This window comes from Miniopterus schreibersii (assembly GCF_964146895.1).
Source record: "Miniopterus schreibersii genome assembly, chromosome: 19".
In the NCBI taxonomy this organism is placed as follows: Eukaryota; Metazoa; Chordata; class Mammalia; order Chiroptera; family Miniopteridae; genus Miniopterus; species Miniopterus schreibersii.
In genome coordinates this window covers 481,156-504,526 of record NC_138119.1, presented here as the reverse complement: position 1 = coordinate 504,526, position 23,371 = coordinate 481,156, and the positions used below count along the sequence as shown (strand labels likewise).

The 23,371-nt window shown below is 50.5% G+C and overlaps 9 protein-coding genes across 9 annotated transcripts; 4 read left to right on the top strand and 5 right to left on the bottom strand.

Moving 5' to 3' along the window:
• Positions 1–1,694: 1,694 nt before the first annotated feature.
• Positions 1,695–22,726, bottom strand: LOC308549317 (uncharacterized protein). Its single transcript, XM_081121863.1, has 8 exons — positions 22,074–22,726; positions 19,014–19,143; positions 18,700–18,835; positions 18,428–18,435; positions 17,292–17,465; positions 4,886–5,047; positions 4,720–4,842; positions 1,695–2,493 (listed from the first exon to the last, which is right to left on the bottom strand). Exons 1-8 carry the CDS (start codon positions 22,709–22,711, stop codon positions 1,801–1,803), a joined length of 2,064 nt encoding a protein of 687 aa, XP_080977989.1. The 5' UTR covers positions 22,712–22,726; the 3' UTR covers positions 1,695–1,800.
• Positions 4,707–5,276, top strand: H3C1 (H3 clustered histone 1). The gene has a single exon (XM_081120790.1). The coding sequence runs from the start codon at positions 4,721–4,723 to the stop codon at positions 5,129–5,131; it is 411 nt and encodes a 136-aa protein (XP_080976916.1). The 5' UTR covers positions 4,707–4,720; the 3' UTR covers positions 5,132–5,276.
• On the top strand, positions 5,857–6,193 carry H4C1 (H4 clustered histone 1). The gene has a single exon (XM_081120292.1). It carries the CDS (start codon positions 5,859–5,861, stop codon positions 6,168–6,170), a length of 312 nt encoding a protein of 103 aa, XP_080976418.1. The 5' UTR covers positions 5,857–5,858; the 3' UTR covers positions 6,171–6,193.
• On the bottom strand, positions 7,276–7,655 carry LOC308549390 (histone H4). The gene has a single exon (XM_081121920.1). The coding sequence runs from the start codon at positions 7,644–7,646 to the stop codon at positions 7,335–7,337; it is 312 nt and encodes a 103-aa protein (XP_080978046.1). The 5' UTR covers positions 7,647–7,655; the 3' UTR covers positions 7,276–7,334.
• Positions 9,351–10,784, bottom strand: H3C2 (H3 clustered histone 2). The gene has a single exon (XM_081121238.1). It carries the CDS (start codon positions 10,761–10,763, stop codon positions 10,353–10,355), a length of 411 nt encoding a protein of 136 aa, XP_080977364.1. The 5' UTR covers positions 10,764–10,784; the 3' UTR covers positions 9,351–10,352.
• On the bottom strand, positions 11,803–12,374 carry LOC308549129 (histone H2A type 1). The gene has a single exon (XM_081121454.1). It carries the CDS (start codon positions 12,344–12,346, stop codon positions 11,954–11,956), a length of 393 nt encoding a protein of 130 aa, XP_080977580.1. The 5' UTR covers positions 12,347–12,374; the 3' UTR covers positions 11,803–11,953.
• LOC308549105 (histone H2B type 1-B) lies at positions 16,408–16,823 on the bottom strand (the record flags this gene model as incomplete). Its single annotated transcript, XM_081121428.1, has 1 exon — positions 16,408–16,823. Exon 1 carries the CDS (start codon positions 16,786–16,788, stop codon positions 16,408–16,410), a length of 381 nt encoding a protein of 126 aa, XP_080977554.1. The 5' UTR covers positions 16,789–16,823.
• Positions 17,118–17,541, top strand: LOC308549042 (histone H2A type 1; the record flags this gene model as incomplete). The annotated part of the gene is made up of 1 exon (XM_081121273.1): positions 17,118–17,541. The coding sequence occupies one exon, from the start codon at positions 17,118–17,120 to the stop codon at positions 17,508–17,510; it is 393 nt and encodes a 130-aa protein (XP_080977399.1). The 3' UTR covers positions 17,511–17,541.
• H3C3 (H3 clustered histone 3) lies at positions 18,693–19,179 on the top strand. The gene has a single exon (XM_081121261.1). It carries the CDS (start codon positions 18,714–18,716, stop codon positions 19,122–19,124), a length of 411 nt encoding a protein of 136 aa, XP_080977387.1. The 5' UTR covers positions 18,693–18,713; the 3' UTR covers positions 19,125–19,179.
• Positions 22,727–23,371: the final 645 nt, after the last annotated feature.

Below are 23,371 nucleotides of genomic sequence, written 5' to 3'. Positions count from 1 at the left end.
ACAGGCTGCCCAATGAATAAGTGGTAATTCTGAGAAGTGCATATTCAAATGGCCAATAAACCTGAAGAAAGGAAGTGACAATGTGAAATAATTTTACTCTGTAGACTTGCAGAAATTAATGAGACCATACCTTGATGGCTGGAGGGAGAGGAGAGCTATATCCAGGATATGTCAGCACTCACCAACTGAAATTTAAAATGTACCCTTGCCCGGCCGGGTGTGGCTCAGCGGTTGAGCAGGGACCCAGGATCCAGGAGATTGCAGTTCGATTCCCAGTCAGCGCACATACCAGGGTCAGGGCTCGATGCCCAACAGAGGGTGTGCAGGAGGCAGAGGATCAATGACTCATCATTGAAGTTTCTTTCTCTCCCTCTCTCTGAAATCAATAAAGATATTAAAAAATAATAATAAAATTAATCTAGCAATTTCAGGGTTGGAACTCCATTGTCTACACCACGGTCAGCAGATGATTTGACTTGAAAGGATTTTTCTCAAGGTTTTGTTAAAAGAAAAAGCAACATGCATGAAAGTGTATATAATATCACCATTTTGTAAATAACAACAACCCTAACCGAAAAACAAAACCACCATTCGTGGCTATGGGTAGCTGTATGTAAACGAGCAAATTCAGAGGAGAGGAGGAACCCAGTGTGGGGAAGGGGGAACTTGGAATGTGAAATGACAGACATTAGGGGATGGAGGGAGCCCTGCAAAACAAGGCGGGGGGAGGGGAGACCTTAAAAAAATGCAGCAGTTGAGTATTAAACAACTTATATGCGCCTATGTAAAAATAGTCTTAAAGCTGAGTCGCGTTAGGTAAAAATGAGTAAACCTGGCTCATCATATACTGTTTTTTTCTTGAATGTGAAAAAAAGACATGACAGGGAATCCCAGAATTAAATTTTCTAAAGCTTAAAGGGACAATTCTGCGCGTGTCCCCAAGTATTAATTGTGGTGCGCGCGCCACCAGGGTGGAACACGGTGCGCCCTATGAAATAGGATTTAGTGGGGCAGAGTGGAATTTCAAATGTTTTCCCATCGTGGCAGTTGTTTCTACAAAGAGAAAAACCGGGCAACGGCTTTTAGGCTTGGGCTCTAAAGCTCCATTGCAGCCAAGCTCCTTTGTCCTGACAAAGGCTGGAAACCAGAGGACGGCCCACGAGTCCACGCACGGTCCAGGTCCGGCGCCGCGCCGGCAGGAGCGCCCTGCGCGGCCAGAGCTCGGGGTCCGGGCGCCGCAGGAGGCGCACCGGCTGGGCAGCAACCTGTGCGCCGTCCACGCGTGACTCACCGCCACTCGGGACAGCTCGCCTGCCCCATCTACTGCGGAGGCTGATATTGAGCCTTAGGTTTCACTGGTCACTCAAAACAGCATCCCCGTTTCAGGGCAGAGCGCGTCGCAGTGCTGCCCCCGGTTTCCTGAGACCAAGGAAACCCTGCCTAGAAAAGTGAGGACTCCCAGCTTGGGCCGGGGGCTCCACCACGGATACAGGTAGTTACCACCTACGACTAACTAGTTAGGGAGATGTGACGTCAGGATAGGTCTAATAAAAACCTCAGGTGAGAGGAAAAAAGGCCTAGTGTCTCCTAAATTCTGTTGTCACCCGGGAGCCCCAAACACTTCCATTGACTTGGGACACCCAGTGAGGACTGTGTCCATCGGCGCTCCTGACGCTGCGTGTGCGCCGGGGATGAAACTTACAACGCCCAGGGGCCTGCGTCCTTAAAAGCTCTTTTAGGAAAGAGATAGGTGGCTCTTAAAAGAGCCGTTGGGTTATTGGAACGAAGTTCCAACAGGAACTACTTCTTCTTGGGCGCTGCCTTCTTGGGCTTGGCCGCCGTCTTCGGCTTGGTCACCTTCGCCTTGGCCGCCTTGGGCTTCACCGCCTTGGCTTTGGCCGGGCTCTTGGCTACTTTCTTGGGCTTCACAGCCTTCGGCTTCTTGGGGCTCTTGGAGGCCTTCTTGGTCACCGGCTTTTTGACCTTCTTCGGAGTCTTGACAGCTTTTTTAGCGGCAGCACCGGTGGCCTTCTTAGGTTTTTTAGAAGCGCCTGTTGCCTTGGGCTTCGCCACCTTCGCGGTGCTGGGCTTGGCGTCCCCGGAGGCCGCCTTCTTGTTGAGCTTGAAGGAGCCCGAGGCGCCGGTGCCCTTGGTCTGCACCAGGGTGCCCTTGCTCACCAGGCTCCTGAGGCCCAGCTTGATGCGGCTGTTGTTCTTCTCCACGTCGTAGCCCGCGGCCGCCAGCGCCTTCTTGAGCGCGGCCAGCGACACGCCGCTGCGCTCCTTGGAGGAGGACACCGCCTGCACCAGCAGCTCGGACACCGACGGGCCCGCCGGCTTCTTCTTGGCGGCCGCCGCGGCCTTCGCCGGCTTCTTCGCCTTCTTGCCGGCTGAAGGCTTCTCGGGGGCCGCGGAGGGAGCCGGAGCGGGTGGCGCGGTCTCGGACATGGCGAGAGCAGGAATCGATCTAGCCAACTGCAGGAACCTGAGAGGCTGGAAGACGCCACAGGCCCGCGCGCCTCGTATTTATAAGGAGGGGCCGCGCTGTGATTGGTGCGCGCCGCCGCCTGCGCCCCCTGTCGCCCGGAGCGCGCCTTGCTCGTCGGCGGCTGCGAAGGGAGCCCCGCCCCCGGGCCGTGGGTACTCGGTCCCCGCCGCGCGCCCAGGCGCCGCGACCCCGCGGTCACCTCCGGGAGACGGGGCTACAGGACCGGAGCTACTTCTTAAGACAAAAACCACAGGCTTTCTCCCGGGGGCTGGGGTGCGGTCCGTTTGTGAACGGTCATCAGAACCTGAGAACCCCCACTTGAGACTTCACCTAGAGGGGGCGGTGTTGGGGACCGTCCTCTCCATCGGGGCTGCGCTGAGTGGCTGCGGAGGGAGAGGAGAGCGCGGGTGTCGGCCCGGCCTGCAGGCTTGGGGCCGTCTCTCCTGTGCCATGACCTTCCCGCAGCGCTGAAGAGCGACAGGACCTGTGTGATTTGGTCAAACGAGAATCGACAACGCCGTGAACTCGCCCAGCACCTCACTTCACACTCAAGCTGGACGTGCGGGGCGGCTTCTGTAACTCGACGAAGCTTAGACGCTTTTGAATCCCTACAACGTTCACCAAGTAGACGCTTAAGTGTACGACCCGTGTCCTCTGTCGGCATCATCGTTCACTTACTAAACCCAAGACCTAGCATCCGAGGCACTAACGAGGCCCCGGGCGACTACGCGGTTACCCGACCGGCACTGCGCGGGCAGGAACTCCCGTAACTTTGAAAGTGAGGAAGCGCGCCCTGGAGAGACGTCTGGCGCAAAATTACTTAACTCGTCTGCTACGCTGAAAGCACGTTAACATCGCTAATAGTAAACGCCTCCGACGGCAGGAGACCAGGGCAGTGACGTCACGTTCCCGCGCGCGCGACCGCGGTTCTCAAACAGGTCCGCAAAAGCCTGGCGGGAAGGGTTTCCCGTTTCCCTAGCGACATAGGAATTTTATTAGCAACGAGTGCCCACTAATCGCTTCCATCTGCTCCACCGCTGTTTCCATCTCCCACTTCCCGGAGAGTCTGTTTTTTTAAAATGCATCACATAATTTCTGTCTAAGAATTTGGATGGAATAGGACAATTGGGACTACGCATCTGAGTTTTAAGGATAGTCGATTATAATGACACAAGTATAAATATTCCTCAAAGACTGGATAGTTTCTTGGGTGAATATTTCCTGAAAGATGTAAACAAATTTCTTTGGTGGTAATAAGCCATTTAATTAAACGCAGTTTGTAAAACGGAAGCACTGGATTGAGAAGTTAAGTTTTTTGGGATAAGGAGTCTAAATATGCAAATAAGTACCGCTACGATCTGCTTAATGGCCGAGCTATATAATAGATTTAACAAATCAAAAAGTAGAAGCTGGTCTACCTCATCCTATTATAAAAGAGCCACATCCGCATCTTTCAAGCTTGAAAAAAAAATTATAAGATGAAATTTTGGAAATGATAAGTAGTCATTAGGGTCTAGAATCCAATGATTGGGCGAGCGCTGTGTGTACCCAATTTGGTGCTAGGTAACGTCACAGTCAGTTTTTCTGCAACTGGCAAAATGTACTCTAGAATTTAGGAAACAAGAGTTTCAGAAAACTCCAACTGTAGAATTCAGAGCACAAACAACAAGGGATATTTCGGTGAAAGCTATTATGATTTACTCGGTTTGAAATTATGTCTTATAGATTTCAAAGTCCCTCAGTCAACTTAAACAATACAAAGGGACCTCGTTTTTGCAAAAGTTAACAGGAATTTGTCACCTCATCTGGGATTATGCTGCAGGTAGTGGGAAAGTTATATACAAGGGGCCGGAGTGGGGGCGAGGAGACAATATTCCCTCTACTTCTTCCCCAAGAACTAAAGGAATATACAGGATTAAAAAGTAATAGTAGCATTGAGGCCAGTGATTTACTTTTGTGAAAATATAATGCTCAAAGCATTGAATTCAGATTATGAAACTCGGATGGGGTGGAAAACAGCAAAAATTTGAAAGGCCTCAGAAAGAGGGGAGTAGTCAATGAAACTGAAGCGTTATTGAAAAGCTTAGAGAAACGCCAATCAGAGCCTGGAACGTCAGAGCTAAACATTGTTCTCATCCAATCACTACACTTTACGTCCTATAAATATCAGCAGGGCTTCTGGGCGACATATTAACTTCATTCTCTGGTTCCCCTTAACGAATTTTTGTTGCCATGGCTCGGACGAAGCAGACGGCGCGCAAGTCCACGGGCGGGAAGGCGCCGCGCAAGCAGCTGGCCACCAAGGCGGCCCGCAAGAGCGCGCCGGCCACGGGCGGCGTGAAGAAGCCGCACCGCTACCGGCCCGGCACGGTGGCGCTGCGCGAGATCCGCCGCTACCAGAAGTCCACGGAGCTGCTGATCCGCAAGCTGCCCTTCCAGCGCCTGGTGCGCGAGATCGCGCAGGACTTCAAGACCGACCTGCGCTTCCAGAGCTCGGCCGTCATGGCGCTGCAGGAGGCGTGCGAGGCCTACCTGGTGGGGCTCTTCGAGGACACCAACCTGTGCGCCATCCACGCCAAGCGCGTCACCATCATGCCCAAGGACATCCAGCTGGCGCGCCGCATCCGCGGGGAGAGGGCCTGATTCTCAAGGTCACTCATTCTCCTAAAGGCTCTTTTCAGAGCCACCCACCTTTTCCAACAAAGGGCTGGAAAGACACTAGTTACCTAACTCAAAGTGGTTTAGTGTAAGTAGGCATGTGCTTGGGACTAAAAGTATATGCAGATAAAAGTTTTACACGGAGCTTCCGACTGTTTACCTGCTTAGGCGACCAAGCTGGGTCCTTACAAGTGATTAGTAGTACTCAACTTAGTCCTAATTAAGAGCCAGTGAAAGTTTGAGGGACGTGGAAGAATTGGCATTCCTAGAGTTAATGTTGCCTAACTACGTCTTAAACCAAGTTTATCATTAACTATGAACTCCGATTTCATCTCTGTGATCTTGGAGTTCCTGCGATTACCAAAATTTACCGTGAAATCTTTGCCTTTTTGTGTGTTTTTTCCTTACAGGTTTTGTTTTTTTTTAACCATTAGCTCTCTCAGCCTAGTTCCTCCAAGTAGTTACAGTTAAAGATCAATCCTTGCTCTTTCAAGCTGAGCTCTGGGTCTCCCCCCGCCCCCCGCCCCGAGCAAGTTCCGAGTTTGGAGGAGGGATTAAGGGAGGGGACAGGTAACGTCACATTTCCCGCCGGCGCGCTTTCCAATCTCTACATCTGCTGGGGGAGGCGGGGTTAAGGGGGAGCGGTAGTTGTGTATAAGAGTCAGCTCCCCTTTTCATTGCCAGTTGTTCTTGGCTCTGTGCTCGCGAAGTCATGTCTGGTCGCGGCAAAGGCGGGAAGGGCCTCGGGAAGGGCGGCGCCAAGCGCCACCGCAAGGTGCTGCGCGACAACATCCAGGGCATCACCAAGCCCGCCATCCGGCGCCTGGCGCGGCGCGGCGGCGTCAAGCGCATCTCCGGGCTCATCTACGAGGAGACCCGCGGGGTGCTCAAGGTGTTCCTGGAGAACGTGATCCGCGACGCCGTCACCTACACGGAGCACGCCAAGCGCAAGACGGTCACGGCCATGGACGTGGTCTACGCGCTCAAGCGCCAGGGCCGCACCCTCTACGGCTTCGGCGGCTGAGCCCCCGCGTCCACCAGCCAAACATTTTCACCACCAAAGGCCCTTTTCAGGGCCGCCCACTCCCTCGGAAAGAGCTGTGCGCGGCTGTCGCGCTCTGGCGGTTCTGTAGACACGGTTTCTTGTGCTTGGTGTCAGCTGGCTCAACCTTTAGCAGTAACTTCAGGGCAGATGTTGGGGTGGTGGCTCCTCCAGGGCAGGCCTCAGCCAGTCTGTGCGCGGGGACAAAGGAGCAGCTACGCCACGGGCGCAACGGGAGGGAGCGGGAGCTTCTGGGGGTGACTGGCAGGAGTGAGTAAACTAGAGGGTTCCTCGTTACTTCCGTATCCCCATTGGAGACATAAGGCTCACAAGTACCTAGTTTTTTTGTTTCTGGCAAGGACCCCACGTGCCCCGTGTCCCCTGTGAAAGGACAAACCACAGGCCATGGTTGGCGAGGAGCAGTTTCCAGTGATCCGCAGCCGTAGAAGCGTCGTCGAGATACTTAGTCCGGGAGTTTAGTATCTTTACAAGTTACGAATCTGCAAGGGGGCAGTCTGTCGCCCCCACGAAACAAGGTCTTAAAATTCGACATATCCAGCAAAACGGTGGGTATTAATTCTTAATTTGCCCTGCCCGATGTCACAAGGATTGACACACTTTGGGGCTCACCAGTCCCCCCCCCACCTCCACTCCTGCTGAGTATCATCCACCCCAACAAACTGGGTGGACTCGGGTTTAAATGTAACTAACTAGGCCATGCTTATGTCCATTCTCACGCCGGGCCTCTCCGTCACCCGAGACTAAGCAGTTTGTAAAGTGCATTGACTAGACAAAGGGCGCAGTGTTCTAACTCCCGTCTCTAACTTCCTCGGACACCCGAGGCCAAATAAATTTAATCATTTCGCATCTTGGAGGAAGTTCGTTAGCATTATTGATCCTTTACACGAGTTTAATGTCACTTCTAACTGAATGCAGTGAGTGGGGCAAATACAAGTTTGACTTGAATTATGGGGCTACACATAAGTTTTGCTTTATAACTTCCTTGATTTTAACCACAGTAGTGACACTTTGCGAAAGGCAACGGTCTTGAATAACCGTGCAGACTTTACAGCCTTTTTTGAGTAGGTGAGTGGCCCTGAAAAGGGCCTTTGGTGGTGAAAATGTTTGGCTGGTGGACGCGGGGGCTCAGCCGCCGAAGCCGTAGAGGGTGCGGCCCTGGCGCTTGAGCGCGTAGACCACGTCCATGGCCGTGACCGTCTTGCGCTTGGCGTGCTCCGTGTAGGTGACGGCGTCGCGGATCACGTTCTCCAGGAACACCTTGAGCACCCCGCGGGTCTCCTCGTAGATGAGCCCGGAGATGCGCTTGACGCCGCCGCGCCGCGCCAGGCGCCGGATGGCGGGCTTGGTGATGCCCTGGATGTTGTCGCGCAGCACCTTGCGGTGGCGCTTGGCGCCGCCCTTCCCGAGGCCCTTCCCGCCTTTGCCGCGACCAGACATGACGGACGAGGAGACTCTACGCCGTTTGTCCCCACACCGCCCGCTGCAGCCTCTTAAGTAACAAGTGGGCGGACCTCGTTTGGAACAGACCGGAAAAGGCGGGAAACCGCCCCGCGTCCCCGCCCTTGTTTCTAGAGCCTCTAGTAACCCGGAGGTAGGGAAATTTTTCTGGTATTTAGAAAATAGATTCTCAACAGGAGTGTCCGCCGTATTCACCAAAGAAATTACGTCGTGTGTGTGCGTGTTTAAATATTTATCCATCCCGTGGATCATTTCTACACTGGAATTGAAACAACCACAAACCCCAAGAAACAAAGAAATTGGTAAATACGTTGCCACCCCACCAGACTTTGGGTTTGGAATTGGTGAGCAGCTGCTCTGAAGCTGGGTTTGACTTAGTTTATTAAACTGAGTTTTAGTGGCCTTCTCCATAAAAAGTATAAATACTTGTCAATAATTGAGTCATTGTAAGCAAAATGTCTGGCTAATGGGACAGGCTAGTAAGTGGAAGAGGGAAACTGAGACAGAGTTAAACAGCAGTTTGCAGCCATCTAGGAAATCCTATCTTCCCTACACCAGGGACACTTTGCACTTCTCACCAAACAGAGGCTAAATAGCTTAAAGCACCTACTCAGGGAGACAGCAGAAATGCAATTAGTGCCATTTGCCAACCACACCCAAGAACAAATGAAGTCCAGAGAATAAATCTCATCTTGGTATCAGCATAAAGCTGATGCATATTCTGTTGAGATCCTCCCCTAGGGTTGCCCCAAAAGCCCAACCTTTAAAACCCCTCAAAACGAAGGTCTAGTCAGAACTCTCCTTCCCTGGAGAACAACCCCCCCCCCCCCCTTTCTCCCACAGGCTCCTAAACTCGAAGGGGCCCCAGGAGTCTTGCAACCAGGACAGCAATGGACAGCAGCAGTTCATCCCAGACAAGCCCCCGAAACCTGTCCCCAAGGCCCCCTTTTCCCTGATTTCTTAGTGAGGCAAAGCAGACCAGCCTAGGCTCATTCCCCCAGCCCTTTGTTGTTTCATTGCCCCCAGCTGTAATAAACGTCCTCTAAAACTCACCTGGACTCCTGTAGTGGGATTTTTCCTGTATGAGCCCACACACTACCAGCTGGTCCTAGGCAGGACGCTAGGTTCAGGGTCAGGTCCCCTTTCTGGTAACAGTTTATAGTTCTTTGACAGCAAATTCCTATCGCCCTGACTTCTCTTTTTAAAACAAAGAATTTATAATATGGATAGGACTAAAGCACATGGAAGTCTTTCAAAACATTTCCAATATAACACCAGCATGTACAGTGTGCTTTAATTTAAACAGAGCATGCACATTTAAACAGTGAAGGACTGCAGATTTGAAAGAATGTAAATTCCAGGGGCAAATAGCCTACTCTTCTGAAGTGTAGGACATAGGGAGGAGGGTGCTCGTCCTTTCCTGGGTTTGCTGCATGGAATTCAACTAAAGCTCTCATAAACTCTAAAACTAGGAAAAGGAATTTTATGCAAATGAAAACAATAAAAATACGGTCATTCCTAGATGTTTACATTATTTTTAAAAATTTGCTGAGCTAATACATGAGAGGATTAAGATATAAATCATGTCCTTAGAATTCAAGACAATGTTAAAAATGAGACGATTTTTATTGTTGCTAAAAACAAAATTAAACTGAGTAAATTTGAAGACCTAATCGATTTATTAACCAATTCATGAATCAGGCAGCATCCTACTTACAACTAGAAGGGTGCTTCTAGGGGTTGTACAAAACAAATTTTTATAGGAACACGGATGGAGCCAAGGAGCTATTAACAAAAGAAAGGATTTCTCTTTGGGAAAACAGAGTAAGACGGTTTTTATCATGCAGATTGGCTTCTCCAGAGTTGGAGAGGGCCCAGGTAACCGATTACCTTACTATTACTAGTACTTGGCCAGAAAATTCCAGATTGGTGGATTGATTATATTGTTGGGAAAGGTTGAAACTGCAGTTACATCAGGTATTAAATCTAGGCTTGGTATCTTGAAATTTTAGCACCATTTTGGGACTGTGGTTTCTGACCTGTGCTAACTCCCTCGACCTGTGCACAAGGCCCCCTTTTCCTGACTCACCACTGAGCTGACAACAACCCCAACATGGCCCTCCTTTGCCATGACTTTTCTGGAGCCAAAGTAGCCCTGCCTAGTCTGTTTCCTGTTGCTTCCTCTAACCAAGGCACTTGCTTGCTTCACTATCCCACATTTAATACACATACTCTGAAAATCACCTGGATTCTCCTGAATTCTTTTCTGCACCAAATCGAGAACCCACACACTACAAGGGCAGAAGCAGACCATTCTTGTCCCGATTCTCTTCCCATTAATATTGCCATTTTAGGACTATTACATATATTTAACTTCCAAGGCCAGGGTTCGCTTTGTATATCCCAGAGCCAGTTTGAGTTAGACAAAGCCTCAAGTCTATCCCTACAACTTCAGGATAGGAATTCCAATGCTGGTGTCTTCAAGGCTTACCTTTGGGTGGCTGAGGCTTTCCAGCAAATAGTGATTTAAAATACGCCCGAGCATGCAGTTATTTGCAAAATAAACCTCAGAATTTTCCCCGGGAAACAAGTCCCAGGCCTTTGCGTACAGCTCTTTTAAATGAAATGGTAGGTGGCTCTGAAAAGAGCCTTTGGGTTTCAGTTGAATTTGAGATGGCAAAGAGTTTACGCCCTCTCCCCGCGGATGCGGCGAGCGAGCTGGATGTCCTTGGGCATGATGGTGACGCGCTTGGCGTGGATGGCGCACAGGTTGGTGTCCTCGAAGAGCCCCACCAGGTAGGCCTCGCACGCCTCCTGCAGCGCCATGACGGCCGAGCTCTGGAAGCGCAGGTCGGTCTTGAAGTCCTGCGCGATCTCGCGCACCAGGCGCTGGAAGGGCAGCTTGCGGATCAGCAGCTCCGTGGACTTCTGGTAGCGGCGGATCTCGCGCAGCGCCACCGTGCCGGGCCGGTAGCGGTGCGGCTTCTTCACGCCGCCCGTGGCCGGCGCGCTCTTGCGGGCCGCCTTGGTGGCCAGCTGCTTGCGCGGCGCCTTCCCGCCCGTGGACTTGCGCGCCGTCTGCTTCGTCCGAGCCATCGCCAAACGCCTGGGTGCAGGGAGCCGCCAGAAAGATCCGACCCTGTCCCCTCAACCACTATATATAAGGCGAGCCCCGCTCTCATTGGATCAGGCACCTGTCGATCAAGGCTCGCGGCGAAGTTATTGGAAGGCGGGTCCACTTCCTGATCCTAAGATCCACCCCGGCGTTTCGAGCCGAAATTAACTTCTTCCACCCACCCTTTCAACCGCGGCTGTTTTCTGTCCTTTCTCGCCTCTGCCTTTTCTCTACAACGCTCTTTGGCTTTTCTCCGCAGAATTTAAGGTAAACTTTACAATGATACATCTCGTTTGCTGAATAAAAGTTTAAATTTTGGCGCCTGAAACTGGCTTCCCTTTCACCTTTTTGAAAACGCGCGCGCTAGACGTGATTGGTCAACTAAGTTTTGTGCCTCATTCAAGTTTTGGAAGGCTCATTTCCCGTCAGTTTCATTTCTCTATTTAAATGTAGACTTAAAAATGTTTTATAGGCTTTTCCCAAATGTCTATTTAACTCGATTTCGCATTTATATTACAGCTACACTAATATTTACTTTTCATTAACTAGCATTCTCACATAAAGCATTCCACAATGTTTTGTGCTTTCAAATGAGATTTGTGTAAAATGGAGTTAAGAAAAAATGTCCTCAGACCTGTGCTACTAAAACATTACTGTGCCTTTTTAAAGGTACGCGGGACCCTGTGCTAAGAAGCTCTGCTGGAACACATGCACCCGGGGCATTATTATTTTCCTATTTACAATTAACGACAGTCCCAGAGAGGGGAGTTGGGGATAACTTGTTCCATTAAAATGCAAAACAACTCCAGACTGAAGGATGGCTTTTAACCTGTCCGTCACTAACAAGATTCCTAATTAAATATTCACCTTTCACCAAACTGCAGTTCCAGTCCTTTTCTTTCCGGTTTAACCCCGAGGTCCTGAGCATTCACTCCCTTAAGTACCCGTGATGTACCTGATTTACTTTGCTGATGTTAAGTTTTTGTTTTTATAGGAGTTATACTCGCGTTACTAGGCGTTTACACACTGACACCTACCGGTAGGTTGAGAGAACTGAAGGTCATTTTTAAGCAGCTGCTACAATGCGGGAAATGCCAGCCCTTTTAGTGAAAACTGAGTGGCTCTGAAAAGAGCCTTTGGTTGAGATCGAGGAAGACGCTAAACTTCCCCTTTACTTGCCCTTGGCCTTGTGGTGGCTCTCGGTCTTCTTGGGCAGCAGCACGGCCTGGATGTTGGGCAGGACGCCGCCCTGCGCGATGGTGACCTTGCCCAGCAGCTTGTTGAGCTCCTCGTCGTTGCGGATGGCCAGCTGCAGGTGGCGCGGGATGATGCGCGTCTTCTTGTTGTCGCGGGCCGCGTTGCCCGCCAGCTCCAGGATCTCGGCCGTCAGGTACTCCAGCACGGCCGCCAGGTACACGGGCGCGCCCGCCCCGACCCGCTCCGCGTAGTTGCCCTTGCGCAGCAGGCGGTGCACGCGGCCCACGGGGAACTGCAGCCCGGCCCGCGAGGAGCGCGTCTTGGCCTTGGCGCGCGCCTTGCCGCCCTGCTTTCCGCGTCCAGACATGACTTCTAAGAAAAGCTGAAAGTACTTCGTGAAGGAGAGGCGAGGGGAATGGAGCCAAAGGAAGAACAAGACTAGTATTTATACTAACTGGAGGTAGCCTGCAGGCGGTTTCCCATAACCAATGGAAACTGAGAGCCTGCCTCCCTCATTTGCATACACAACGAGGTTTTTGTTTCCTCTGAGCAACTTGACTGTTTTACAAATAGTTGAAATCAATTTATTTTGCTCTAAATACTATCTTACAGGCAATCGAACAGAAATTATTGCCCTCATTGTCCTGACATTTGGTTACTCTTCCTTTTCCTGGATCGTGATTCATGATTTTGTAAACAAATGCAGGGCAATTTCTAAATAGATAACATTGAAGAGGTATTCTGAACTCTTTTAGAGCTCAGAATATAGGGAGAAAGGAAAAATAATATTTTTGGTCGCCCAAGTCTTCTTAAACTATCTGTACAATGAAAACTGAAAGGAGAAACTGGCCTAAGATAGCCCCTGACCTAGGACAGCAAAGGTGCCTCTGCTTCATCCAGACCTTACCTAGGAGGCATTCAAGGATAACACTGCTAGTTTATAGCATGAGTATTGTCTTCAATTTAGAAACTGCGAAACTGGGAGACCCAGACTGGTTATGTACTGTGCAAAGGTAACACTGAGTTAATGAGACCAAGGACTCTGAACTCCTGGGTGCAAAAGCCTTTACCATCATTTCCCAGGGCCATTCCCAACCCCCAGGCCCTTCTTTTCCCATTTGGGTACAACACACAGGATGCTGGTGATTTCAGAAAATGGCATCTTTCTGCATATCCTACTGCATCCCTGTGGTTAGAGGGCTGAAAAGAGTGACATAAATGTTCTTTGTTTAAACCATGTAATCTATGGTATTTTTAAATAGTTTTGTTGTTGTTAATCCTCACCTGAGGATATTTTTCCCGTTGATTTTTTTAGAGAGAGTGGAAGGGAGGGGGAGAGACAGAGACAGAAACATTGCTGCGAGACAGACACATTGATTGGTTGCCTCCCGCACATGCCTTGACCCAGGCTGAGGAATGAGAGTGCAACCAGGGTAAATACCCTTGACCAGAACTGAACCTGAGACCCTCTTAATTAATCTTAAAGAAAAACAAGAATTATGGCCTCATTTATACAACATTTATATATCTGTATTTGTAGACTGACACAAGGTAAATTTCTGGAAAATTGGTGGCCAAAATGTTCCTGGATGATGGAATTACAATTGATTCCTATTAATTTATTTAGGATTATTGGCAATGGTTATTATTTTTAAATAATGGGTAGGTTTTACTTTTCAAGAAAGTTTTAAAAAACTCACTGAAATGTACATATTATTTACTGAAAATGAAAAGACATGAAAGACTCATTGTGGCCAAAAGACACTGAAAAAAAATTAAAATTCCCCGTCCTCTCACCTGCCAAGAAGCAGGGACCAGGGCATTCCTTATATCCTGTGCCTTCTCATTCCCAACAGTCTCTGGATCTCCTGTTTCCTGTTTCTTTGTTAACCTTTCTTCTCTTTTCAGACCTCCTTCCAAATTAAAATTCTCCCAATCCTCTTCGTCTAGGTCCAGGCATCCAGAACTCTGCTGTTAAATAGGGAACATGGGAAAACTCCATGACTGAAAGGAGATTTGGGGATGTTGTCCAGGTTATTTTTCTCTGATTTCTTTGTAACTCAGAGACAGCAGCTCTGGAGAAAATGTGGGTATTCCTTAGGGAAGGGGGTATATAAACCCTTCTATTATGACAACAGTTTCAAGCTCCAGTTAGTTCTTACTAAATGGTATTCTTGCTAAATGTTAAAATGTACAACACTATTTTGCAGACACAGCTTTGATGGGTTGAGCTTGACCAGAACCCAACCAGATAAGCATAACCAACTGCAAAGAAGAAATCAACCTGTAAGTGAGGAAATTGTGTGTATAAGCCAGAGCTAAGCCTCCCTTCTGGGAGACACAGCCTTGGATGTGAATCCCTGCCTCCTTTACTTGCTACAAGTAAATAAAACTACCGAATGACAACCATGTCTCCTTGAATAGATCACCCTAAGCAGTTAATCCCCTAGTTTGCTAACACTTCAAGTATTTCACGTTGATCAGCTTGGCCACTGGTTCTGCTGTGTTCAAAGTTGGTGCCTGGTCAGAATCAACTGCGGAGATTAACAAAATTTTTTCTGTTTTGTCACTACTTCACACTAATAGATCTGTGAGCTACCGCAGAGTCTAGACATCTTGTTTTGTTTCTTTTTAAAAATTTTTATATTTGTATTGATTTTTAGAGAGAGAGGAAAAGAGAGGGAGAGAGAAACATTGACATGAGAGCAGAAAATTGATCGGTTGCCTCCTGCATGCAGGAAATCGAGCCAGAACCCCGGCCTGTACCCTCACCAGAAATAACACCAGCAACCTTTTGGTGCATGTGATGGTGCCCAACCAACTGAGCCACACTGGCCAGGGTGATTTTTTAAAAAAAAAATCCTCATTCACTTGTGAAACGTCAGTCAGGTATCAGAACAGATGGCAAAAGTTTCTAGGCTTGAGTTTAAGAGGCCTAAGCTTGTCAACTAAAAGTATAGCATTTGGTAAAATATCAAATATTAGAAAGAAATGCAAGGGGAGGAATCATTGAAAGCAAGCAGGCAGGCAAAATTATACACGACAAGATGGGGTGAAAATAATCCCCTCCTGAGGAAATAATTTTTAATAGGATAAGAGATAATCTTACTACCTAGATCTTCCCCCTTAGGGGAAGAACACAATGGTTCGTGATTCTTAAACTATACCTGTGTTCACTGACAATCTTTTTTTGGGGGGGGGTTACAGTCTAAACAGCAAAAAGTATTGATTTTAAGGCAAGTGTCTTTTTCACAACTATATTTTGTGTGTGCTGAGAAAGGAAGTATTTCTCATAGAGTGGTCAGCGGTTATGTTGGGCTCTGGGATACATTAAATTTTCATTTCCCTTTAAAAGGGGTTCCTTTTTAAAAAATTAAAGTTTAGATTTTATTGCTCCATCCACAGACTTTGTTGTATGTCATCTACATCGTGCTCATAAACCCAAGGAAAATCTTTTTCCTTTGTAATACACAGTGAACAGCTGATTCTTCACCCTTTGCTCCCTCAACCCGAACCTAGACAGGCCCTCCGACCATTCTTCCTCAAGCAAGGCTCTTCCTGTCTGAGATTATTTTTGGAGTCCCAGATTCTCTGCAAAATGTTTGCAAAGAAAAAACCAGCGCATCTCCCTCTCCATCCCGGCCACCCCACCCCCAGCCCGCGCTGTCAGCCACAGGGTGGCGCCGGACATAAACGGCGGGAAATTCAAATCCTTTGTTCCCAACTAGGTCCAGGGGCAGCCCAGAACCCTCAAAGGCACAAGAAGTGGCAGCCCCGACTTCTGGGATGTAAGAAAAATTCACCCGCGTTCTAGATTGACTGTGTCCGTCGGTAAACAGTTCTAATTAAAGCAGCCTCAGTTCCCCTGTGTGAAAAGGGCTCGAGGCATGTGCCAGAGGCAAGGGCCCAAGGAGACACGCAGTCTCGCTGCCTGTTCCCCAAAGCGCCCAAGCCGAGCTGAGTCCCCTGGAAGGAGCGCACCCCTACCTGTGCCGTGTGCCGCCCGGACCGCTCCTCCTCCCAGAAAAGCAGCCCAGGCCGTAAATCCCTAAGGCTCACTACACTCAAATCCTTTGACCTCTTACCCAGGAGGAAAATTCCAATGCAAATCAGAGACAGAGGCAGGGAAGGAAGTGTCCATTGTAGGTGCAGTTTAATGAACACCTCAAGGAGGGGAACGGGATGAAGAGAACATATAAAAAGGCCGGGTCTTGCGTAAAGCATCACTGTTATATTTAGGTTAAAACCAATTGTCCCTTCAGATCGAAAGGAAGCTGAGTTTGCCTCAAGAATAATTTGAATAGACTGTAGAATTCCAACTAAATCAATTGCATAGCCATCCCGCTCAGCAGTGGCAGTTACAGCTTTCCCTAGACAAAGTGAGTGGCTCTGAAAAGAGCCTTTGGGTTTGACAGTGGCGGAAGCACACTACTTGGAGCTGGTGTACTTGGTGACGGCCTTGGTGCCCTCGGACACGGCGTGCTTGGCCAGCTCGCCGGGCAGCAGCAGGCGCACGGCCGTCTGGATCTCCCGCGACGTGATGGTCGAGCGCTTGTTGTAATGCGCCAGGCGCGACGCCTCGCCCGCGATGCGCTCGAAGATGTCGTTGACGAAGGAGTTCATGATGCCCATGGCCTTGGACGAGATGCCGGTGTCGGGGTGCACTTGCTTCAGCACCTTGTACACGTAGATGGAGTAGCTCTCCTTGCGGCTGCGCTTGCGCTTCTTGCCGTCCTTCTTCTGTGCCTTAGTGATGGCCTTCTTGGAGCCCTTCTTCGGGGCTGGAGCAGATTTAGATGGTTCAGGCATAGTGTCTGCTAAGAGCTGTGGTGCTGCTAGTTGCACTTTCCACAAATTAGGGGAGAAGGGAGGCAGCACTCATTCACTGTATATATGTTTCTCTATGTAAATCAGGAATGAAGAATCTTCAGTTCTGATTGGGTGATCACTACACTTTTGTGGGGAGGAGTATATGCAAATAAGGGCTTCACAGGACGCTTTCCTATTGGATACAATATATTTGAGCCAATCAGCCGGCCTACTGCCCTGTCCAAGGTCTAGCTATAAAATGCTTTCTTCAAACTACCACATACACATCCCTTCTTTTAGGTACTCTTGTAGCGTGTTACTTGGCAATTATGTCTGGACGCGGGAAGCAGGGCGGCAAGGCGCGCGCCAAGGCCAAGACGCGCTCCTCGCGGGCCGGGCTGCAGTTCCCCGTGGGCCGCGTGCACCGCCTGCTGCGCAAGGGCAACTACGCGGAGCGGGTCGGGGCGGGCGCGCCCGTGTACCTGGCGGCCGTGCTGGAGTACCTGACGGCCGAGATCCTGGAGCTGGCGGGCAACGCGGCCCGCGACAACAAGAAGACGCGCATCATCCCGCGCCACCTGCAGCTGGCCATCCGCAACGACGAGGAGCTCAACAAGCTGCTGGGCAAGGTCACCATCGCGCAGGGCGGCGTCCTGCCCAACATCCAGGCCGTGCTGCTGCCCAAGAAGACCGAGAGCCACCACAAGGCCAAGGGCAAGTAAAGGGGAAGTTTAGCGTCTTCCTCGATCTCAACCAAAGGCTCTTTTCAGAGCCACTCAGTTTTCACTAAAAGGGCTGGCATTTCCCGCATTGTAGCAGCTGCTTAAAAATGACCTTCAGTTTTCTCAATCTACCAGTAGATGTCACTGTCTAAACACGCATAGAAATGCGAACTAATTTAAAAAAAAAAGCATCACCAAAGTAAAATGGGTACAGAGATCATTTATATCACTGGTAATTAAGGGGGCGAATTCTCTACGCCCTCGTGGTTAAACCATGATGGAAACGGGGGTAACAACAGTCCTTGGTGAAAAGTGAATATTTAAATAGAAATGTAGTTAGGGACCGACGGGGCAATAAAAATCAGCCTTCGGTTTCTTAAGTGGTTTTGCGTCTTATGGGAAACATTCCCAACTCTCCCATCTCCAATGCTGCTGGGCCCGAGTCGATTGTAAACAGGAAAACTACATGCCCCGGAGTCATACCTTTGGGGCAGAGCTTCTAAACAGTGCAGCGTGACTTTAAAAAGCACACAACCTTTTCTCCGTCTCTCACGTTTAAGGATTTTCCCCCTTAACCCCATTTTACACAAATTTCAGTTTACTGTATAAAACTGTGGAATGCTTTATATGAGAATGCTTGTTACTGAAAAATAAATGTTAGTGAAGTTATAATATCAAATGCGAAATAAAGCTAAGTAGAGATTTAGAAAAAGCCTATAAAACATTTTTAAATTTGTACATTTAGAGAAATGAAACTGACGGGAAATGAGCCTTCCAAAACTTGAATGAGGCACAAAACTTAGTTGACCAATCACGTCTAGCGCGCGCGTTTTCAAAAAGGTGAAAGGGAAGCCAGTTTCAGGCGCCAAAATTTAAACTTTTATTCAGCAAACGAGATGTATCATTGTAAAGTTTACCTTAAATTCTGCGGAGAAAAGCCAAAGAGCGTTGTAGAGAAAAGGCAGAGGCGAGAAAGGACAGAAAACAGCCGCGGTTGAAAGGGTGGGTGGAAGAAGTTAATTTCGGCTCGAAACGCCGGGGTGGATCTTAGGATCAGGAAGTGGACCCGCCTTCCAATAACTTCGCCGCGAGCCTTGATCGACAGGTACCTGATCCAATGAGAGCGGGGCTCGCCTTATATATAGTGGTTGAGGGGACAGGGTCGGATCTTTCTGGCGGCTCCCTGCACCCAGGCGTTTGGCGATGGCTCGGACGAAGCAGACGGCGCGCAAGTCCACGGGCGGGAAGGCGCCGCGCAAGCAGCTGGCCACCAAGGCGGCCCGCAAGAGCGCGCCGGCCACGGGCGGCGTGAAGAAGCCGCACCGCTACCGGCCCGGCACGGTGGCGCTGCGCGAGATCCGCCGCTACCAGAAGTCCACGGAGCTGCTGATCCGCAAGCTGCCCTTCCAGCGCCTGGTGCGCGAGATCGCGCAGGACTTCAAGACCGACCTGCGCTTCCAGAGCTCGGCCGTCATGGCGCTGCAGGAGGCGTGCGAGGCCTACCTGGTGGGGCTCTTCGAGGACACCAACCTGTGCGCCATCCACGCCAAGCGCGTCACCATCATGCCCAAGGACATCCAGCTGGCGCGCCGCATCCGCGGGGAGAGGGCGTAAACTCCCAGGGGGCGGAAACCTTGAACACAAAGGCTCTTTTCAGAGCCACCCACAATTTCACATAAAAAGGAGCTGTAATTCATTATATGTACTGAGACGCAGATTAGCGTATTCTGAGAAAATTGTAAGGAGGTAAATATTTAAGTATTACTGTTAACTGGTCGTTGTCTACGTTTCAATGAAGTTCTTTAGTTGTAATTACTGCTAGTGTAGAGCAGTCACGTATACTAACCCTAGTGAGTTGTACAATACGGTTCTGATCCCTTACATCCTTCCCCGAACCCCCCTAGTTTTGCCCAGTTCACCTAATCCCTGCTCTTCCTTCGCTCTGGCGATTACCACACCTTTGTGCCCATTGTACTTCGACTAATCCCTTCGCCTTTCGTCCTGCAGGCGCGACCACTCCCCTGGCCCGAGTCACACTATCCACGTATCTGGGCTTCTTTGTATTTGGTCGGTTTATTCACTACCACATTTTGTGCAGTTCAATTGAATTTAGCCTGACAGTAGTTTATGAGCGAATTTATTTCTAGAGGCTCCCGACCTTACTCTTGGTTTTAAAATCCATCAAACACTACAACTAGATCTAACAGGAGTGTAGTATTAGTAAAATTCCCAGTAGTAAAAAAAATATTTCTGACTCCTGAACTTAATACTAGTCTATCCGAAATAGGATTGTAGTTCAGCCAATTAAAACTGACCTCAGTACTCACCACCAGCGATCCACTAAATACATTTATGTATCAGGGAAGATAAGGCTTGCCTATCAGTATCCAAAATTCAATAGGGTTTATGATGCTGAAGGTGTCGACATGAATGTCCAAACCTATAATTTTTGAGTTCAGTTGAGCCAAAACTGACAATGATGTGGAGAATGGCAGTTCTGCCATTTTTATTCTGCATTTGATATCAGTACAGGGAGATGGGAGAAAACAAGGCAGGGATCAGATTACAGGACAGTCAAGATTGTGGATAGCTTCTAATTTGGAAGAAGACTGAATGGGAGAATTTCAAAGGTGTGTTAAGGTAGATGCACAAGGACAATGGACAACAACTGCTTAAGGTGCAGGCCAGAAATTAAGACCCCTCAAAAAGCAGCTTTAATTTACATATGTTTGTATGCTTGGACTAACAGCCCCAAGAATGAAGTCACATGACACCCTATTTACCATTATAGAAATTACTTAGCCTAAGGCCTGATAGACTTTGGGGAAAATAAATAAGTAGAAATAATAATAGCAATTAGTCAAAAGTAATCTAGCTCCCACCCTGCACATCAAGATAACCTATTAACGTGCAGTTAAGATGTTTTTCAGCTTACAAAGTCAACAAACACCTGAAACCGAGGGTCCTGATTTAATGTATGATTTTTATTTCCTATGTAACACCAGCCCTCTATTCAGTGTCTTCCCACCATGCCCCCTAAGCCTGGGCCCTTCTCCTTACTGGTCATTAACTCTCTGAGGCAGCCGGAAAAGATGGCCAGGCCCTGAGTCAGGGCCACAAGGTGTGGGCTTCTGTTCAAGTGAAGATGGAATAAGTTGTGTTTCAGTTCCTGAGCCCTGGAGCTGCATGACCCTCCCTGGCCACATCCTCGATGAACCCAGACTGCCTTCAGCTGGCCTTAGAACCTGAAATAACGATTTACTGCCCTTCCCTTACTCCTAGCCAGTCACCATGACCCCAAACCCCTTACTGATGACTAACAACACAAAATTACTGCAAATCATGGGACGTTTTTCTTCGTGTATGTGTGTGTGTTACACTCTCAAAGAAAGGAAAACCTGTTTGCTGGCGATACAAAGAAAACTAAGATTAAACTCTCTGTCCAGTAGGGCGGGGATGGAGGGGACTCAGGGGTCACACCACCACTAACTGGGGTATGAACTCACACCAGCCCATCACCAGGGCAATAGATGAAGGACGGAGCTGCAGAGCCGAGAAGCCCCGTCCCGGCAACTCGTCTCGAGAAGAATCTGTTCAGAACTGAACAGGCGGCGGGACTTGACCCAGGAGAAACGCCGCAGGTGGCGCCGTCAGTGCAAACCAAGGCCCTAGTGGCACCGCCCCCACCCACAGACACATCCGAGTTTACCAGTATTTTCCTCCTTCATGTAAAAACACGGGCGGCGCGCGCGCACCAAGTGCTTTTAAAGCGTCTTCAGTTTTTAGGCGTCTGTCTGAGCCGAGGCCTCGGACCCGCCTGCCAGGGAAAGATGGCGACGAAAAGTTGTTTTGGAGGCGCTCGGACCCGCCACACCCAAGTCTAAAGCCAGAGGGTCCGAGGGACATGAAGACCTAGGTGACACCCATTCCTCAAGCGCGCTTTTTTGTGGCCAGAAAAAAACCACGAGAATGAAGAGAACGCGCGAGAAGGCGCCCGCGCGCCCCCTCCTCCCGGGGCTGGGGCGCCCCCAGGACATCAACCAGACTTTCAAAACCGTGCCCGATACATTCCTCCAACCAGCGAAAAGGGCAAACTGAGCCCAACAAACGCGAACCCCCCTCGAGACAGAACCTGCTCCTGTCCAATGAAACCCGGGATGGAAACCACGGGCTGTCGGGGCTGCGCCAACCGGCGAGCGGGCGGGACTTTCGAACCACTTTCGGGCCTAATGGAGAAAGTGGCCGGTGTCCCTGGGAGTCGCCTTCCTGCCCGCGAGCGTGGGGCGGGGCCGCTTCCGCTCCGCTGACCAGGAACCACGCCCGCAGGACACGGGCCACGGGCGGCCCCCTCCCGGCAGCTCGGTTCCCAACGGGGATGGCTTCCTGTCACCCCCCCAGCCGTGCCCTCCCCACCGCCCGCATACTAAGTACCTCCAACGACTGCGGTAGAAAGAAAGGTTAAAGGGGGGGAGGCAAATGGAGTGCTCAGCGCTTTTTTGAGATCAGTGGTGGCTCTGAAAAGAGCCTTTTGGGGTTTTAGAAGCAGATGTTCAGACACCCTACTTCTTTTTGGGGGCAGCCTTCTTAGCTTTGGCAACCTTGGGCTTGGCGGCCTTGGGCTTCACCGCCTTGGTTGCGCTCTTGGCGACCTTCTTGAGCTTGGCCGCCTTGGGTTTCTTCGGGCTCTTGGCGGCTTTCTTGGTCACGGCCGCCGCCGCCGGCTTCTTCGCCTTCTTCGGGGTCTTCTTGGCGCTCTTCTTGGGGGTGGCGGCCCCCGCAGCCTTCTTGGCCTTCTTGGCGGCGCCCGCGGGCTTCCTGGGCTTGGCCGCGCCCGCCTTCTTGGCCTTGGGCTTGGCGTCGCCGGAGGCCGCCTTCTTGTTGAGCTTGAAGGAGCCCGAGGCGCCGGTGCCCTTGGTCTGCACCAGGGTGCCCTTGCTCACCAGGCTCCTGAGGCCCAGCTTGATGCGGCTGTTGTTCTTCTCCACGTCGTAGCCCGCGGCCGCCAGCGCCTTCTTGAGCGCGGCCAGCGACACGCCGCTGCGCTCCTTGGACGCGGCCACGGCCTTGGTGATGAGCTCGGACACCGGCGGCCCGGACGCCTTGCGGCGGACCCCCGAAGGCTTCTTGGGCGCCTTCTTCTTGGCGGGGGCCTTGTCCGCGGGAGGCGCGGCGGCGGGTGCGGCGGGAGCGGTCTCGGACATGGCGACGACCTGGGACTCGGGAAAGTGGCGAAGCGCCGATGGGGCGCCGCGGGCCGCGCCGTATATATAGGGCGCCGGGCGCGCTGATTGGTGCTCCGCCGCCGCCCGGCTGGCAGGCTCCGAGCCGCCGCGCGGCGCCCAAGTTGTGTTTGTTACGCTTCACAAAAGGGGGAAAATATCGAAACCCCCCGCGCCCAGTCGCCCGGGGTGGGTCGGGAGAGAACCCCAGGAGCCTCGGGTCCCTCGCTCTGCATTTATTTTTTCTGTAACTGCGAAGACTCCGCGCCCAGGCGTCCCCAAGTCCCCCAACTCCGAGGGAACTCCAGGACAGCCGGAGACCACTTTCTGTTTTTCTTCTAAATTACCTGTTCGCTCCTTTGCCCTCGAAAGTTCTTTTTCTCAGGGGTGGTTGGGCACATGTTTACCTTCTTAGGGGGACAAAAATCGAAGTGGTTTTCATTTAAAATTTCCCGATAATTCTGTTTCTTCGCAAGGGAAGTAACACAGGTCCTCTTTGAATTCTGCGTAGGGACCCACAGGAACTGGGGACTGGGACCCGGTTCTGGACCAGCCCAAAGCAGTCAGCGAGGGAGGAGAGGGGCTCGTACGTTCCGGAGGGGTCCCGGGTGGTGGCGGCTTAGAGACTTTAGTCTTTGATTG